This window comes from Papilio xuthus, unplaced genomic scaffold (assembly GCF_000836235.2).
Source record: "Papilio xuthus unplaced genomic scaffold, Pxut_1.1 DF825017.1, whole genome shotgun sequence".
Lineage (NCBI taxonomy): Eukaryota > Metazoa > Arthropoda > Insecta > Lepidoptera > Papilionidae > Papilio > Papilio xuthus.
This window is the reverse complement of record NW_013533632.1, coordinates 3,596,689-3,615,558: the sequence shown is the minus strand read 5'-3', so window position 1 is coordinate 3,615,558 and position 18,870 is coordinate 3,596,689. Positions and strand designations below refer to the sequence as shown.

Sequence of the window (18,870 nt, the reverse complement as noted above, 5' to 3'; positions counted from 1 at the left end):
AAACGTTAATCGGAGCGAATGCAGCGCGAAGTGGCCCTCGATACAGGCATCCTTACTTAGAGCTCGATAAGTATAGTGAAGACTCACTTAGTGACTTTGAACCGACGTTCGAGCATCATCAGTTTAATTTAAAAGCAGTTATCAATTAAATATTGCTGTAACATAATTTAAAAAATATCGCTTTTTTGGGTTCCGTACCACGAAAGAAAAAACGGAATCCTTATCGATCTATGCTTTGCTCTCTGTCCGTCTGTCTTTCTTTCAAGACACTTTTTCGAGAACGCGTAGAGGTATCAAGGTGGAATTTATTTATATATTAAAACGTGACAAACTAGGTAGCGTTCATGAGAATTCGCCAAAATAGCGAAGTTACCGTTGTCCAAAGACATCCGTAATATTTATTTGGGTACATTATTTTATCGCCAGATTATAATATAGATAGATTCAGACATTGAATATTGCTTACTATGAGAAACATTGCTATTTTTGTCTTCAATTAATCTATGAAATCATAGAATAAATAATGCAGCACTAAGCTTTTGTACTTCCAGAAATAAATCCAATGTTTCATTTCCGTGGCACGTTTCATTTCAGACAACATGGATTTGTTGAATTTTAAAATTATTAACAATAACAAGACTGATACCATCTGTTTTGTTTAACAAAAATATTTAGATACGGAAAAACCTTTATTATTTTATCTAGTTTGAAGTAAATAATAATTAAGATAGATTAAACAGCAGATTTTTTTTTTCAATAAAAATAGCTTTCTAATAAGGTTTATTACGACGTATAAATCACATATAAGCTTGATTAAATCAAACCCGCCTGTACAAAGCCATCTCATATAGCATTAAGTATTCCACAAACTTTAACATAACCACAGATGCTTGTAGAATAAATAAACGCTTAGTCTGATACTCGATTAACCTGGTTTTCGATTGCGCACCGCCGTCCTCCGGCACGTGCTCAATATATGCCACTTATAGTAGAATATTTCAAAAACTAATCTCTTACATAGCAAATAAAACTTTATTACCGAAATCTATATTTGATCCCAAACCATTTTTTCTAATCTACAGTTTTGTTTAACTTTTTAAATCAAAAAACATATTACTCATATAGTGACCGCAACTCCATCCACCAGAAAAAAAAAACTTAAATAGCAGCCTATGTGTTTTTCCGACCTATGCAACAGTTTGGAGATACCTTCCAACAAACATCCATCCATCTAAACACTCGCATATTTTTTACGTTTTATAAGCTAGCCCTTGACCACGATCCCACCTGGTGAAGTGGAGATTTGGTCGAAAGATGGTACGCGTTAGCTTAGTAAGTGCCTATTCACTCTACTTTTGAAGGTCCCAATAGTATTAGTAAGATAAGAAAAATACAAATGGTAACAATTTTTCTATTAGGATTAAACTGACTGTAAAATAACTAACCATTCAGTTTCACAGCCGATGTAACTCTCTAGATCAGGTTATCTTGGATGAATGCGTTTCGAGCAATACTGCATTTAGATCGAATTGTAAAAGAAAAGTTACAAACTATCAATAATAGAATACTTACGTGTACCAGATCTTTTTCTTTATATAAATTGTATATTAAATTATATATACCAACATTTTAACACTAATTTTATTTATCTGTTAAATATTAATTAAAGTTTTTTCAAACATTATTAAACTACTAACTGTCGCCCGCGACTCAGTTCGCGTGAATATATAAAAAATCTTAATTAGTGTAGCCTATGTGTTCTTTCATACTATATTCTATACGTATGCCAAATTTAATCGAGATCCGTTCAGCCGTTCTAGACATATCTCCAAACACCCATCTATCCACATCACATCCATCTAAACATTCGCATTTATAATATTAGAAAGTTAAATTAAAATCAGCTTAAAGGCATAAATTCGAAAAAAACAAATGAATAAGTAGTATCCTATGTCCGTCTCCTTGCTCTAATCTACCTCCTTACCAATTTTCAGCCATATCGGTAAAGCCGTTCTTGAGTTATATTATAAATAGTGTAACTAACACGACTTTCTCATATATATATTAAACTATTGCAACATTTGTTTTTTTATTCTTGACAAATAGTGTCTGTTATTATTTCTTTTGATTCAAAATATTGCAATACAATTTTATATTTCGCATCGTATTTTATAAATATGTAAACGCTCAAAAGCTTTCAGCTTGTTGAGTAGTACTTTACTTTTTTACATTTTTATTAAATTTATAATACTTTGAAAATATGCTCTATTTTTTATTAAAGTTTCATATACACATTCCAAACGAACGATGTAGAGTTATTTAATCATTTAAACAACTTCACAATAATTCAATCGTATTAGTTTGTGCAAAGGCATTTGAAATTAAATTACTAGAGAAATATTATGCATAGAAATTAACTCGTCTCATGCCTCGTCTGACATTTAGGAGATTAAAGGGGGTATCGGGGCGTTGGGGGGGGGGGGATTTGCTTTAACAACTAATCAAGAAAGTGCATCGTAGCATATAAACGCGGTCTCGACGTAGTTAAAACTTATCCACACGATCTGTTGTAGACGCCTAAACGGCAAAATTGTACGCTAACTTCAATTTATTTCACGGTCAAACACTATTAAAACTATTCCATCTATTTTCCAGCAGTATTTCAATTTGTTTTGCTGTTTCCTATAACTACAATGCCTTTTTATATATTTTATTAATTTAAATCACCCGTTAATAAGTGAACTATATTTTTATTATGCAAAATATACAAATAAATGATTATAACACTGGCAGGATGGAATTAAAGTCTTAAACTTTTTCTTAAAAAAAATATTTTAAAAGTATTTAATCTCTTAAAGGATCTAGAACACTGATAAAAGGGAAAGAGAAAAATTATAATGTTTAAAGGTCGAGTTCAAGTAACAGCAACTTTATACTATTTATTAAACTAGGTGTTGCCTGGAGCGCTAAGAAATAAACTGTGAGTGTAATAATTCTTGCTTAACCACTACCTTTACCTTCACCTTGAGTCTCGGTATTCTACTTAACTGCCTTTTATTTTAAACTACCCACGCTTTATTTGATTTCTTGAACATCTTACAAACAATATTTATGTACCCATACTTCGTGACCAGTTTAAGCGGGGAGCCTTTAAAATACTACTGTCATTCACATGAGCGTGGGGGGGGGGTGGCTCAGGTTTCATGTAGACATTAGTTGTTCTTTTTCATAATATATAATTCAATAGTAATTTAAGTAGGCATGCAGTCTTAAAAAACTTAGAAAAAATAAAAAAATAGGTCACGTAGTATGGGTGTGTGCCCTAATACACGAGCATATTTATTAAGTACCCATCTTTTTCAAAAGGAAAAATCAGGTATTTATATCCGTTGTTCCTAAATCATAACTAAGATTGTGATGAAACTTTGTTTTTGTTTGCTGAAGGCGATCTTTCATTTTAATGAAAATTCATCACTATGCTTTTAATATTATTACGATTAATAGTGTGTGTGTGTGATCTTCTAGCGAAATTTCAATGAGATCCGTTCAACCGTTTGAGAGATACCTTCAGACAAACATCCATCCACCCATCCATCTAAACTTTGCCATTTATAATATTAGTAAGATTTTATGTCACATTGCAAGGAATACGGCAAACTACGAAACAAACTACCATAAATAATAAATACCAAACTATTCTTTTGATACTGAATTTCTTTAATTTAAAACTCGCCGGCTGGAAACTTCGTGAAGATGTTGCCAAATAGGTCAATAAAAGGCTAGCGATCACAGAATTACATTAGCATAGCTTAATAAATTGCCAGTTGCATTGTGCTTGATTTCAGTGGCTCCGTGGTAAAAGTTAATGCTGCTCGAACTTCGTGACAGGAATATTGTTTTAATCACGGAACCCGGAATCCAGAACACGTGGAAAAGTAACTCGGTGAGAGTTTGCGACCACGCGCTTTAGCGTTCGTGCAAACATCATTTTATTATTTGTGGTCGCGTTACAACGACTTATGCAAATCCTTTACTGTGGTTATTTTATCACCAATAATTTAAGTAATATTATAATATAAACTAGCTGTCGCCCGCGACTCCGTCCGCGTGGATATATAAAAAACTTATTATATACATATTATAGATAAGTTAAATAAGAAGCAGCTCTTCAAGGCATAAATTCGAAAATAAATGAATAAATATCCTATGTCCGTCCCCTGGCTCTAAGCTACCTTCTCACCAATTTTCAACCATATCGGTAAAGCCGTTCTTGAGTTATAAATACTGGAATTAACACGACTTTCTTTTATATATATAAGATACGACTATTTTGATGGATGAATGTTTGTTTGTAAATATCTCCAGAAAGACTGTATGAATTTCGCTGACATTTGGTAAAGATGTAGAATGTAACCTGGAAGAACATACATATATGCAAATAATTAAGTTTGGTTTATGCCACGAGGATGGAGTCGCGGGCGACATCTAGTCGATAAATAAATTAAATATTCAAGTTAATGACACAATGACTTTAATCATTACGGAACTAATAGTATTAAATAAATTGCAATGTAATTATGAAGATAACAGCTTTTATATAAATATGAGACTTCATTAAATTTAACTTGATTCATTAACGTGCAACGTTAGGATACAATATTGTTTAATGAAAATTAACCGACGTCGTCCCGATAAACTAAACGAATAATAAACTAAACATGCTTCATAGTTTAATATTTAACTTAAAATGTTTATAATTCTAGAATATTCTAGCTAACGATATTCAAGGTTGTGTCAACAATTATTTTAATTAACTAGTCGTGAGCATATTACTTAGTTTTACCTTTCGATTTATTTTGTAGATGTCAAATCAATTTATTATATTTCATGTAAAATAGTGAACTAAAGCAAAATAAATTCTAGATTAATTCCTTCACGCGTTCGGATCTTCTTCACCTTCCTTCAGACCTTCACACGGATAGACAATAAAGTGTTTCAATTGTTAGGAAGAAAATCCGGAAATGAGCTAGTGTATTGACGCAACACTAGCCTTACTAAAATGTCGACGATTGTGTCCCCTCGCTATTCATTCTGACTCTAGACTTTGTAACGAAAGCGCGTCATTCGCGCCAAAGGATTGTAATTAAAAATGGCTAAAGCTAAAGGTTCCGTTTCTTCCTTTCTATATACAGATCCCTAAAAATTAATTATTCTCCTATACTTAATCTCGAAAAAACCAAGACTAAACTTACAAAAATGTTGATAATATAATATAATAATTTCAAAAGAAAAGTCACAGAAAGCCCTTAATCGTTTTAAATTTTTTCTTCGTTACCGTTTCAGATAATAAAAATATAAGTAAAAAAAAAGATAACGCCATTAACGAAATAAATACAAACAAGCAAAAGATAAGAGGATTAACTGTTATATCACGAAAATGAAACGACTACGTAATTTATATTAATGGGCAAATTAAATCCATTTTGCTAGAACTACATAATTATGATGTTATTTTGAAATTGTGTTACGACTGTGAGTTTAAAATTAATTTCAATGTCAGTTCATTTTGTGATTCAATTAAAATAAGTTGTAATTTATATTCAATGTATATAAACAAAATAAAATTGTGTATCATTATAAACAAATTAATTATTTAACAATATATAATTGTATTAAAAAGAAAGTAGTTACATTATAAATTTTATTTGGCTTTATTATTATTATTATTAATTTATATAAGTCTTTTTATTTATTTTTATAACATATTTACTAGCTGCTCCATTGCTTTGTTCGCGCTATTATTGCAAGAATGAAGAGAAAAATGTTCTATTATTCACTAAGCGATCAACTGAACAGATTTAAATAAAATGTTTTGGGGACTTTGAACAAGATTTCTACCTTAAAAATAAAGTACTTTATCAGTTTTCATAAAAGGCCGGCAAGGCATCTGCGGTTCCTCTAGTATTGCAGATGTCCATGAGCGACATTGAACACCTCGGTGTTTCTGCTGCTCGTTCGTCTCCTTATTTCATGTTTAAAAAACATAACTTTCTGCTTTTAATGCGATTTACTTTTAAAATTATTATTATAAATTTACATTATGATACTTAACCGGTTTACCTGAAATCTAACTGTAATCCGGATTTCAACTAAATGCATTAAGCCGTTGCAGAGTTACGTGGTAATAAACTTCCGTCTATCCAAACTTTCGCATTTATAACGTAAACTAAGACCTAATCCCGTACTTGAACTTTGTACAGCTTAGCTCTTAGCACGTGGCCGTCAGCGAATTGCCGTTACATAGAATCAAGGTTGAATCCCGCTGAAAGCTGCTAGTTAATAACAACGTTCACTAATCTCCTGACCGAGCAAAATAAAATACTTAGATACGAATTTTACTTATAACTATCTTACTTTGTTTGCTTTAGCGTTGCTTGAACAATTTACGTTTACTTTGATTAAATAAAAAAAAGTTAAAAGAATTACAATTCAAAATAAATTGTTATTAGTAATTACTTATATTTAATTTGGTTAAAAATAAATTTAAATAATCAATGTCATTTAACTTGTTAGCAGAATAATAAAAGAAAAAAAAACTATGACGAATTAAAAATATTTCGAATATTTTTCGCATAAATTTTTGCTATTATATCTAATTGGATAACGAAATAAAAAGTAACGATATTATGTACATAAATTTCTTGTATTTACTGTATTATAAATTTAATTGTAAGTAGAAATATTATTACTTTGGTTCATTATAATACCGCCTTTGAAAGCTTCAGCCGCATCATGTTTCCGTCAGGGACGCGCGCGACTTGCATAAGGCACGTGTTAGGTGCCGCGTTTCAAGTTCATGCTACAAACCCGAGCAAGTTTATCTCTCTTCACCTCCACCGTAACCTACACTTGATTATCAAGTAAACAAAACTAAGTTATAAACTAACATCGAGCGTGTAAAGAAAAGACAAGACAAGACGTGAAAGATGTTTGTTAGAAGGTACCTCCGAAACGGCTCAACTGATCCTGATGAATGCACATATGTACAACATAGCTTAGAAGAACATAGACAAGTTACTAACTCATTTTTATTTTCAATTCCGCGCGGAACAGATTAATATTATAAAGAGGAGGGACTTAACTTATGTTTCAAGATATTAGAAATGTAATTTGAATAACTACAGTTCCTGCAAGAGAAATAAGTTTAACAAGGTTTTTAGTACGATTTTTAATTGCTAAATAATTATAAAAAAGTTACACAATTAAATTGAAGTATTTCCTTAGATCTAACTGAAACTAAGATACAAAAAATGAACTACAAAAAGTTTGCCCTACTTGCGAATGAAAACTTTCAAGCGAAATTATAAATTTAATAGAGCAAATTTTTTAATTCGTGTTGCAAGTACTGAAGCCCGATAGATTTGTATTAAAAACTCACTCAAGTATCCTGAATTCGCTATCGTACTGAAATACCGGCTACAAGTATCAATTTCGTTCGTTCAAGTACTTTTATTTTTATGTCTAGAGAAAATTAATGTAAAATAAAATAGAGCACACAACAATAATGTTTTTAAAAGCATCTCAATGTTAAACAAATGTAGTTTTTATACGACAACGAACAATTACAAACATATTTATAAACCATTCGTGTTGAAATTATAAGATAAATTGTTTTTGATTTTTAAAACAGAATGAGAGAAAAAAAAATATTACTTTACAAATGATCCTACAGTAAAATCCCCATCCCTTGAAGATACTTGTTTACATTCTGTCCGTCTAAATTAAATGATTCTATCAATTCGTGTTAAAAAGAAATCCGAGAAGGGCAGACAATCTTACAAACACTTTTATCCTAAATAAAGCTTAAGTCCAAGCTTTGTGTCACAAAGATATTGAGATTTCAACACCCACGTTCAGATTTTTATATCAAAGTAATATCAGGTGTTTGAAAATTGATAGAACATTTTATACAGAGAATATCGAAATTTAACTTTATCTTTTATCCTTTTGATAGACGTAAGACGCTTTAATACATACGTACACAAACGAAGCATACGAGAAAGGTCGGCCCACTTGGGAGAATAACATAAGTATTAAAATAAATATTTACTCGAACTTTCTTTTGAACACAGTTATAACCTCATCATTTATTACATTGGTCTAAATAATGAATGTCTAATAAATTTCCGCATTTACGCATTTTAATGTTACACGAGGAAAGGACAAGGAAGTAGAGTAATGGAAAACGCAGTACTGACATTGTTATAACTCACGCATTGAGACAGAGCAGTGCAGTTTACAATAAGTCTACTGCTTCACTTTTCTGTCTACTTTTGAAACTGGTATCGCCAAGAACGAGTTACAAACGGTAGCTCAAAGAACCTGGAAACTCTATCTCGGAACTTTCAATTTCGTCCATTTTGGTTCAATTCAACTTTGACGCTGACTCAACTTTGTCTATACCGTTAAAGTTTAATTTTTACATTAACGTAGATTGTTGACATTTTCATACAACCTTTAACCAAGATCTTAATCAAGATTATATCTTAATAAGAATTAAATAGAATTAAACATTGCTGTATCGAAACGTATAAAATGTCAAAGATGAAAACTTTTGACATTGAATTTCTGTTTGATATTGCAGTCTACATATTTGAAATGTTCACATGTATCAGAATCTCGGAATGCTCTGATAGACCATTGTTAAGGGTATTCGTTATTGACTATTGTATACATATTTGTATGTAAATATAGCGACGTACGTATATGCATTTAAGATAGTATTCCTGTAATTACTAAACCCTAACCTATTAATGCTAGATATAAACACGTAAGCTCAATTGAGAACCAGCGATTTAGCAATTAATTAACACCTAAGATGCGCATTGGATTTAATATTAAGTTTAACAGTTAATTAGTTTAAATGCTCAAGATGTTATTTATAAAAGCTCTGATTCTTTGACTTTTTAATTCTTATTCCTTTCTATTGGACATTTTTATTTAGATAAAGATCTAATAAAGATTAGCTTAAGTGACAATCATTTCATACAATCAGGTGGATTTGTGATCAAACATTAGTTTATTCGACACTAGCTGTCGCTCACGACTCCGTCCTCTTGGAATTAAAAAAAATAAGTAACGTATTTATTCTTCCAGACTATGTATTACATCTGTGCAAAATTTCATCAAGACTCGTTGGGCCGTTCTGGAGATATCTTCACACAAACATCCATCCATCTATTCAACCATCTAAACATTCGCAATTATGATATTAGTAAGATACAAAATAACAAAGCTCTCTTTAAGTCTACTTAGTTTTATTAAATTATTATTGCTTCTTATACTTATGCCTAGTTTCGGATTATGTAACTTACAAAAAGTAGGTTATTTTGCTAAAGTAAATAAAAAAATGAATTTTATTGAGTTAGTAACACTAGAATTCGAGAATGTTCGTTCGGGTGATGGTCTCACATACCAGTTTGTTACACCACGAATCCGCAGTTCGATTTCTAATCGAAATAAAATTAGTTTAACACATATTAAAAAATAAATTATTTGGTTTCAAAATCTACTAAATTCGTTTAAGTATTAAAAACGTAAAAGGTCAATCAAAACGAAGCGCCAGTATCCCAAAGAGACGGTTGGCAGAGCACACGGGTTCAAATCCTGTCATTAGATTTATCCTAATCTTCGTAATATTTTTGTGCAAGTTTTTTGATAATTAAATAACATGGACGTCAATCTGGATATAAAACTGTTTAACAAGTACCTACTTTATATATGTACATTTATCTTATGTGCTATTTAATATTTTAAAAACGAATAATTACCTAAAATATATTATTAAAGGGAGTCCCTTTTGTCCTATAATTAAATTAAAAAAATATATTAACGTGCAGAAAATACACAGTTTAAAGTGAACATTAACAAAACAGCATACAATGTGTTTGTATAGAGTTCATATAGAGCTTCCGTTGTTGGTCTTTGTGATCCGCTTACAGCATGACCGTGGAGTTTCGATCGGAGTTTCTCAATAACAAAGCTGCATTAATTTACATGTGTACGGTAGCTTATGCTCGCTTAATTTAATATTACTAAGATATATTATATCGATTGCTGTAAATATGTTCTATTAATAGAAGTTAACACATAAAGTTATCAGATAATTATCGTAATATTTGGCGATACATTTCTTTAGTTAGTATAGCAGTTGCCCACGGATTCGTCTGCGCAGAATTAATAAATCTAGTAATAAATGTTTAAATATTATGCAAACAGACAATCAAATTTTTCGTTTGTATAAAATAACGTTTAAAAGCTTTTTGCCACAGTAATTTTTTGTTAATAAACTTTTTTATTACCTTATGTTCTGGTTAAAAAAATTTAATTTTGTATGCCTATGTCACCACATTAGGCATTACATATTAAATCCATCCATCCATCAAAGCTACATCTTGCCAAGTTATGTATTTAATTTTTTTTGTCACATGTCTAAATGTTGAAGTTAAAAGTCGTCTCGGTAACAAACTACTGCAAAAAATATAGTTCGCACGTAATCCATCATGCTTAAAAAACAATCAATTTCTCTTTTAAGCTTCGCTTCAAAGCCCGCAACAAAAGAGCTAAGTAATATTGAGTTGCTTTCGAACTTGATCTTTACTTGGAAAAACTTATCTTCATTTTACTCGTTGCGGCATTAGCTAAAAGGAAATAGACCAATTTTCGATGTTCTTTTTCGTATATCAACTGAAATATTTATACAATTAATACTTAGTAAATATAAATATTTGTCTCATTGAACTGTTAATTTTAATGCTGTAGAATCATCATCAGCTCACTATAAGTCCCTACCGAGGGCTCGGAGCCTACCCTAAGTTAAGGGTGATTAGGCCATAGTCAACCACGCTGGCCCAGTGCTGGTTGGTTGACTTCACACATATCTTTGAATTTCTTCTCAGATATGTGCAGGTTGCATCACGATGTTCTCCTTCACCGTAAGAACGTCGGATAAATATACATATGTAATTCGGAAATCGAAAAACACATTGGCACATGGCTGGATTCGAACCCAGGACCTACAGATCGCAAGTCAAGTGCTTGACCCCTGAGCCACCGACGCTCGATGTAGAATATGAATATGTAATTAAACTCTAATTATAAACATTAAAGTGCAAAATTGAATGACCCCTAAAAATTGTCTTAAAGACCTATACTGTTCGAAATTTTTTATTTAAATGTTTCTCAAACAAAGGTCTAATAAATTGGTATTCTCGTCCAAAGGTTTAGTAATCAGAAGTAATCGGTAATGTCAGATATATTTTGTACTATATTTAGGTTGGTAAACAAATAAAATAAAACGAAGGCTGCGAAATATTCTTCACCGTCTCCCGTACATTCCATTGGGAGATGCCTGTTATCACAAACGCAAATATAAACAAGAAAACAAAATTACTCTTTGCCTCGCAACTTAAATGGTAAAACTTCCGGATAAAGACTGTGCGACTATAAATTGCAAAGTTCTCTGTAAACAAGTCGTTTAATTATATGTTTAGTTATTAATACTTTCAGGGATTTCATTAATGGTTAAAAAATATTAGATATTCTTACGGTAATTGAAAACATCGTGATGCAACATGCATATATCTGAGATGAAATTCAAAGGTATGTGTAAAGTCAACCATACCAATGCGCCAGCGTGGTTAACTATGGTTTAGTCACCCATAACTTAGGGTTGCCACCGAGGTCAGTGGGAACGTATATTAATGAATGATGATTTTTAAAATATCAGATTACTAGCAAATATTTTTTTAACAAAAATTATAAAATAAAATTTCACGGCGATTCCAATTATTGTCTACTGTAATGATTGAATAAAACCGTGAGCGTTTGTTATTTATGATGTTTGATTTCTGTCGAAATTATCATTTACAATTGTTTTGATTCTTCCGGGAAATATGTTTTTATGATACAACCAACAATAAATGTAGATTTAATTTTGTAGCTCGGATTAAGTTACGATGCGGCATAGTAATTCGTTAGTATCCATATTCAGTTTCCCTATGGGAATCATTACGTGAATAAAAATAGCTACAACGGAAGCTAAAAAGTAAAAAAAAATGTATATTTCGTTCGTTAGTCGTATTATTTCCACACTGTGTTGGCATTGCGTGCCATACATTCACTTATGTCAGAATTTAAAAAGAGTTTTCGTTCTACTTTTATATAGAATCAATTTTACATTGTACAAACTTTTAGTTTCGCTATTAACCCGTTTGTAAATATTTTTTGACTTAACTTAAATCAATAAATTAAAAGATAAATTACACATTTCATGTTATGCGTTATAAAGTGTCATAATTTTACTGTAAGAATTATATTAACTTAATATTTTCCGATTAAATAAAATAAAAATGTTAAGCTTCTATGTTACGAATTGTACATAATAGAAGCTTAGAATGGTTAGGCAGTTTCCGAATAAAGGTCACTCACTCCCAGTCGGCTCTTGCAAAGGCTAACGTTTAATGAAGGAATCTCGGAATTTCCTCCGTAAAGCCGTTAAGAACATGAATACGAAATTTGGATTGATTCCTTTCGAAACGATATTGACGTAAGTTGAATCATTTATTGATGTTTCCTTTCTTTCAATTGAAACAAATTAAAAAGGAAATAATTTTTATTTAAATGTTTTTAATCGATTTAAAAAAATATAACATAAAAATTTGGTACTTAATTTGCAACAAAAATATTACTAATACAAATATAAGATGGATATAAAAGAACTTTTAATATTCATATATTATACACATTTTGTAGTGAGAAAATACTGTTTACTGCCGAAGCCTGACAAAGGCGAAAGTTCAAAGGCATGGAAATGTAAAAGATATTTGTCTATTGAGAATTATTAAACATTTTGAGAGGATTATATGTTTATTTCTATGCTTTTGTGCAATAAAATACTAACTCTCTTCTGCGTTAAAGTGAATGTTATTAGAGTGAAAAAAGAACTCTCTTGTGTATAGTCCCATATAATCAGGGATATCCCATATATCATGCATGTTTTATTATGACAGTATCTATAAGTATTTAGGTTTACCAGTGAGCAAATCGTTAATCGTAAATGTTACAATTGTGAAGAATTGGTTAGCATCTTACGTCCAAAGTATCGTAGTAATTCCTTACTATTTGAATTGACACATAAAGACATATTAGCGTGATATTTTATGGAATTTCAAAATTATGAAATGGCAACATTAAGCTTTACAGCTGCCGCTCCCTCATTGGTCACAGTATGACCTGAAGAGATGACAATGTTAGTTAACATATTTTCCGACTGCCACAAGATCCTTGAGGAGCTATGGACCGACAAGGCTATCTCAACCGGTAGGCTAGTTCGAACTAAATTATGACAGCTCACTAACGCCCCCATGTCAACGTCAGAAAATGTCATAACAAATAACCCTTGATGACCATTTCAAATATTTATCGTCAACTGCCGAAATTAGAGAAACCTAACGAATTATCTTCAATTTGAAATGAAGATGACAGATTGAATTAAATAAAAAAGTAAACGATTAAATTTGACCCCGTCTCAGATCAGCAAAATGGTATTGACAGCCCTATTTTACTTTTGAATGTAATTTCTAGATTAAAAACCAAAGCGAACAGCATATTAAAAATCAAAGTAGAAAGAAGCTGTAATGGGTATTCACTACAAGTGCCAGACGTGAGATCTATTTAAATTATAACAGCCATTTTCAGCAACTCCGCCGTTTTGAAATTAAACTCATTTTGCAGAAAATAAAATGGAGAAATTAAAGCCTTTCGCGAGCAAGCGGTAACTGCGGATATTTAACTAGGAGCATTTCAGCACGTCAGCAATCCCGTTTGAGAATATTGACTTTAAAGATTGCATTTTGATTTTGCTATCTCTTTTTAATTGAATCAGTTATAGAATTATTTTAATATAAAAACTTTTATAAGTATCATTTTAAAGAATGCTCTAGTAGTTATTAATTTTAAATTTTATATAATTAAATTAATAACATTAATTATTAATCGAGTAAAATATATTAATTAATTAATCTTTACATATATAAAAATCAATTGCTGTTCGTTAGTCTTGCTGAAACTCGAGAACGGCTGAACGGAGATATCTCAGTTTGGTCTTGAAACGTTCGTGGAGGTCTAGGAAAGGTTTAAAAGGTGAGAAAAAATCGAATAGTCGGTAAAATACTTAAAACAGCCCTTTTCTTTTTCCCAAAAAACGTTTTGTAAATAATATGGAGAGTCAAATTGAACTTTATTGACAGCTAGTTTTAAATAAATATTTCAACTACCTGATGTTAACCTGTAACTGCCGCAATCAAAAATATGCATGAAGAGACTATTTCCATAAGTACTATGAATGCGACAGATGTAAAATCGACGAGGGTCCTGCGGCAGAGCACGCGGTTGCATATGCATAGCACGGATGCCGATATGTCAGCGACCAAACGTGAATGCGGCCTGTTTATAAATTGCCTAGAAAAATTGTCAAGATTCAGTAAATTGCATAATGGAACCAATTCTTTAAAAAAAGTGACGGGTTACATTTATAATATTATATTTTCTCATATAAGGTGACAATTGCATTCATACCTTTATAAATTTTCTGAAATGTAATAAGCATATAACAAATCATTTTGTGAATGAATTCGTTCGATATGCAATTTGTAAATTTTCCTAGGCAAGTTAAAAACAGGCAGCGTTCACGATTTAACAGCGACATATAGAAAGCGCGCCGTGTTAGTTCGCATAGCATGCTGTCTCAATCCGCCGCAATCATGTCGGTTACTGAACCCCTATGTGATCGATTTTCACTTTATAAATAAAAGTTTAAAATAGTTTCGGACTAAAAGATAACAATAGCAATTTTTTATAAATAAGTCCATCCTATCGGTATTACCTAGTTAGCAAATAAGCCTTAAGAATAGTCGATAATTTTTTTTTCAATTGATTTTTAATCGACGCAAATAGGTAGTAAGAAATCAGAAAGGTGCGTCATGATCACGTTATTAATTATAATATTTTTCGATATAACTAACCATTTTCTTTTCTATTTTTCGGTGTCTCTGTGTGTATGCGTGTGTGTGCGTATGTGTTTGTGTGTGCGCGTATGTGTATGTGTGTGTGCTTATGTGTATGTGTGTGCGTGTTGGTGTATGTGTATGTGTGTGCGTGCGTGTGGTCATCTCTACATCTCTAGAGCCTATTGAGTAACTGAACGCCAAACAATATTTTGATGTAAGGTTTAATTACGACTTGAAACTATAATATGGATATTATACTGCTTGCTCATTTATCTCGTAAAATAAAACATCTCCAAAATACGCCGGATACATTTTTTATTTATATATTTTTTTGTATTTTTTATGTGCAAATCGACCAGTGCCTCAGTTAAAGTAGTACAGCTCTATTTCTCTTTAAAGCCGGTATTAACTAAAAGTTAGAGAATTGTCTTTTTTTATTGACGTTAGGAACTTTCTCTGCTATTACGTGACTTTCCCTGAAAAAGACAGCAACAACAATGAGAGCTCGTTACAAATAAACCCGGATCTTAATAAAATAATAGTATTGTATTGTTTTGATGAATGTACAATAAATGAATAGAGCGCGCAAGTTCCTGCCTAAGAGGTTTATCTTATACGCGTTGCCTGGGAAAATTATAAAGTTACATTTTATCGATATTCAGGTCAAGTTCACATATAAAGTTTAAAAGCGTATCAATATCGCATCCAACATTCAAAGGTAAAAAAATACGAGCGCAATTTAATAAATTCGTGTGTATTTGTACACGTCAAATAAAAGCTTTTGAGCACTGTGAAATCCGCACACTAGGTGCGAGCTTTCATCCTTCATCCATGACCTTAAAAAGTGGAAGTTTACATTTTCGCCAGTGTAACCGTGACCATGAATACGGTTCAAAGCACTGGAATATTTCAATTCTAGGAAATTAACAGGAATGGACTTCAATTACGTAACTGTTATTCTAGCTTCTATTGAAAACCGGGAACGCAGCAATATTTAGTTTCAATAAAAGCGGTGAATTCAAAGCTCTATTTTGTGTATAATATGCAGCATCCTCGTCATGGTCAAAGTCAATGTCGCTTTCGCGGAATATGAAAACAAATATTTGAATTTCTCTCCATTGTTATTTTAGCTTTGCAATTGTATCAGTGGAATTATTGTTGTTTCAACAACATTGTATGCATGTTTAGTGTTTGACATTGAAATTTTCAAACTTAATCTGAATTCGGATAGCTAGGGTTGATAAAATTTTTATTTTATAAAAAGAAAAATTAAGTTAAAAAATTATAAAAAAGAGGCACTCACGCTCTCTACCTAGAGGAGTAGGCAGAGATAGATTTATGTATAAATTACTATTAAGATTTACTTCATAATTGTAACAAATATTTTACGTCATATTGGACACTTTTAAGATAGCGCTTTGACCGACATCTTAAGACGCTTTCGCTAGACAGTTGCATTAAAAGTTTGATGAATCACAATTTCATATTAAATATATAGAGTATAGATTGTTTGAAGGTTTTTTTTAGTACATTTGTATAAAAACAAATAATTTGCATAAACAGTTAACCAGATTGACTGTCAAATGATTATAATTAAAATTGATTGGCATATAGAAATGTCAGAAAGGCTTAAGAAAAAAATAATTAAAAAAGCGATCTCGATTTTTCCATTTTTTTTATTCCTAAAAAATAAAAGTAAACAATAATCAAGTGTGTTGGACGTTGAAGTCGCTAGCTAAGGACGGAGCGCGTGTGACTGCCCTGTCTGGAATTTTATGGCTGAAATGTTTATAGATTTCGTATTATCTACCAAAATAATTTAAAAATACCGTGACATTTTAATTTACTTTGATTAAAAATCCATTTCAATGTGAGTTTATTTTAAAATAATTATGATTAAAAATTTCATTTTTATTATTTTCACGGAAGTTTTTAACGAGTTCGGTTTAATTATTAATAATCAATATCAACGCACCGGTATTATATTTAATAAAATAATTGAATTAATTTATTTATTTGACTTGTTATATCAAATTCAAGCATCTTTCGTATAATTTTATAAGTTAATAATGTTCCGAATATGTGCGTGGGTTGAAAAAATTATATTAGAGAACTATTTTTTTTTTTAGGAAATGTAGGCGTCGAGCGTTAATACATTTAATTATGAAATGGGACTGACATTGCACTTGCTTTAGAATGATGTGAGATTTAACAGAAATACAGAGACCGCCTGACGAGGTCTCTTCAGATTTATTTTTATATGAAACACGCAAAGTAATAACGAAATGGATGCCTGCGTTCACTGCACATGTTTCCCGCCCATATCATTACTGTTAAAGCGTAAATTATTATGCGAAGTGTTATAACTAGAACATTCGCGGATACATTTTTAATCTCTTTTTTGCAAGATTATAAAGACCTGTAATAACTGATTATTTGTACATATACATACAATTTATATATAGAAATAAATATAAGCGTTTACATAATGAAATATTTGCTGCTTTAGGTATTCGATAATAGAAATGCCGAATATACTGTAGCAAAGAGCTTTGGCAACGTGCAAGCTTATATAATTTTTCTCTCTGTGATTCCATTCTTTGACGCCTTTGATATAATTGTACGATTAAATTAGGATTAAAAAAATTATAAGCATATTAAATCTTTTTTTAAACATGCAGATGATGAAAAATGTTTTTTTTTATAATATTTTTAATGCTGTACCCATTATCCCGTTTTCTTTAGCCGTGCGGCGATTTTTGGTACTTAAATTAATTAATATTTCTGGTGAAATAAATTGCATTTTCGTGACTAGCTTTTTAAATATTTATAATTCGATATTTTATAGTGCAACAATTTATTTTAAAACTGATAATTTTGAAAATTAAGATTTTTACTACGGGACTGACGTAATTTTTTTTTATTATTTCTTTCGTAATGTTTTTTACTAAATATAATTTTTTTTAGTTACTAAATTCTAAGTAAATTATTATGTAGAATTTTATATTTTTTTAGTGTGTTTAATAAAAATTTGGATTAATGTTTTTTAAAACCTCCATTTTTTTTTCTTTTTCATCTCTGTGATTTTTTTCTTATTTGTTTGGCAATTATTTTTTGAATATAATTTTTATGTTAAATAATTAAAATCACAAAATATATTTTTTTTAATTTTTTTATTTGTTAGAAATATTTTTTAAAAATTCGTCTAAAATATTTGAAATTTTTAAATATTTTTTAAAATATTTTTATCACCAATTTGAAGTTTTTAAATAGTTTGAAGAGTTTTAAACTTTATACGGCTTCGCGGTAGCACGTGCTTTTTGGCGGGCTAAGTGTATTTTGTGGTGAAAGTGTGTCATACTCACGCAGCGTGGTCGGCATGAGGCAACCAAGCTATGGCGAGAGCTAGGACGAGGGGGATCGTGTGCACGCCGCGTGATCGGTCCGCGTGCATGTTTCGCGCCCGCTAGCGGGCGGGCGGACGCAGGCTGCCGGCAGCCGCGGTTCAGTCAGCGAACTAACCTGCACCCCCGACTTTGCCGCTACCGAGGCTCGCGCTTGCGCCTGACTACCTATCGACCGCAATCCGGTCGCCGCCTTCCGCTACCACCATGACGCTCAGATCCTCACTGGTCTTATCGAGCGACAAACACACTAAACACTTCATCTTGACACTGCGACACCATGGCTTCACGTGCATCATGTTTTCTTAGCGTGCCGCTTCAGGCTCCCGACGGTAGCGACGCTCTTTCAGTCAGCTGCAAAGTATCGATCTAGAATATCGATTGAAATACTTCAACAA

The 18,870-nt window shown here is 31.4% G+C and overlaps 1 protein-coding gene across 1 annotated transcript in view; it reads right to left on the bottom strand.

Annotated features, from left to right (window-relative positions):
• RDL2 (ionotropic GABA-aminobutyric acid receptor RDL2) overlaps positions 1-18,540 on the bottom strand; it is a 35,456-nt gene extending 16,916 nt beyond the window's left edge. Inside the window, exon 1 of the mRNA XM_013323608.1 lies at positions 18,434-18,540. Coding sequence (XP_013179062.1) covers positions 18,434-18,522 — 89 coding nt within the window. The 5' untranslated portion in view covers positions 18,523-18,540. The remainder of the gene's footprint in view (positions 1-18,433) is intronic.
• Between the last annotated feature and the right edge of the window lie 330 nt (positions 18,541-18,870).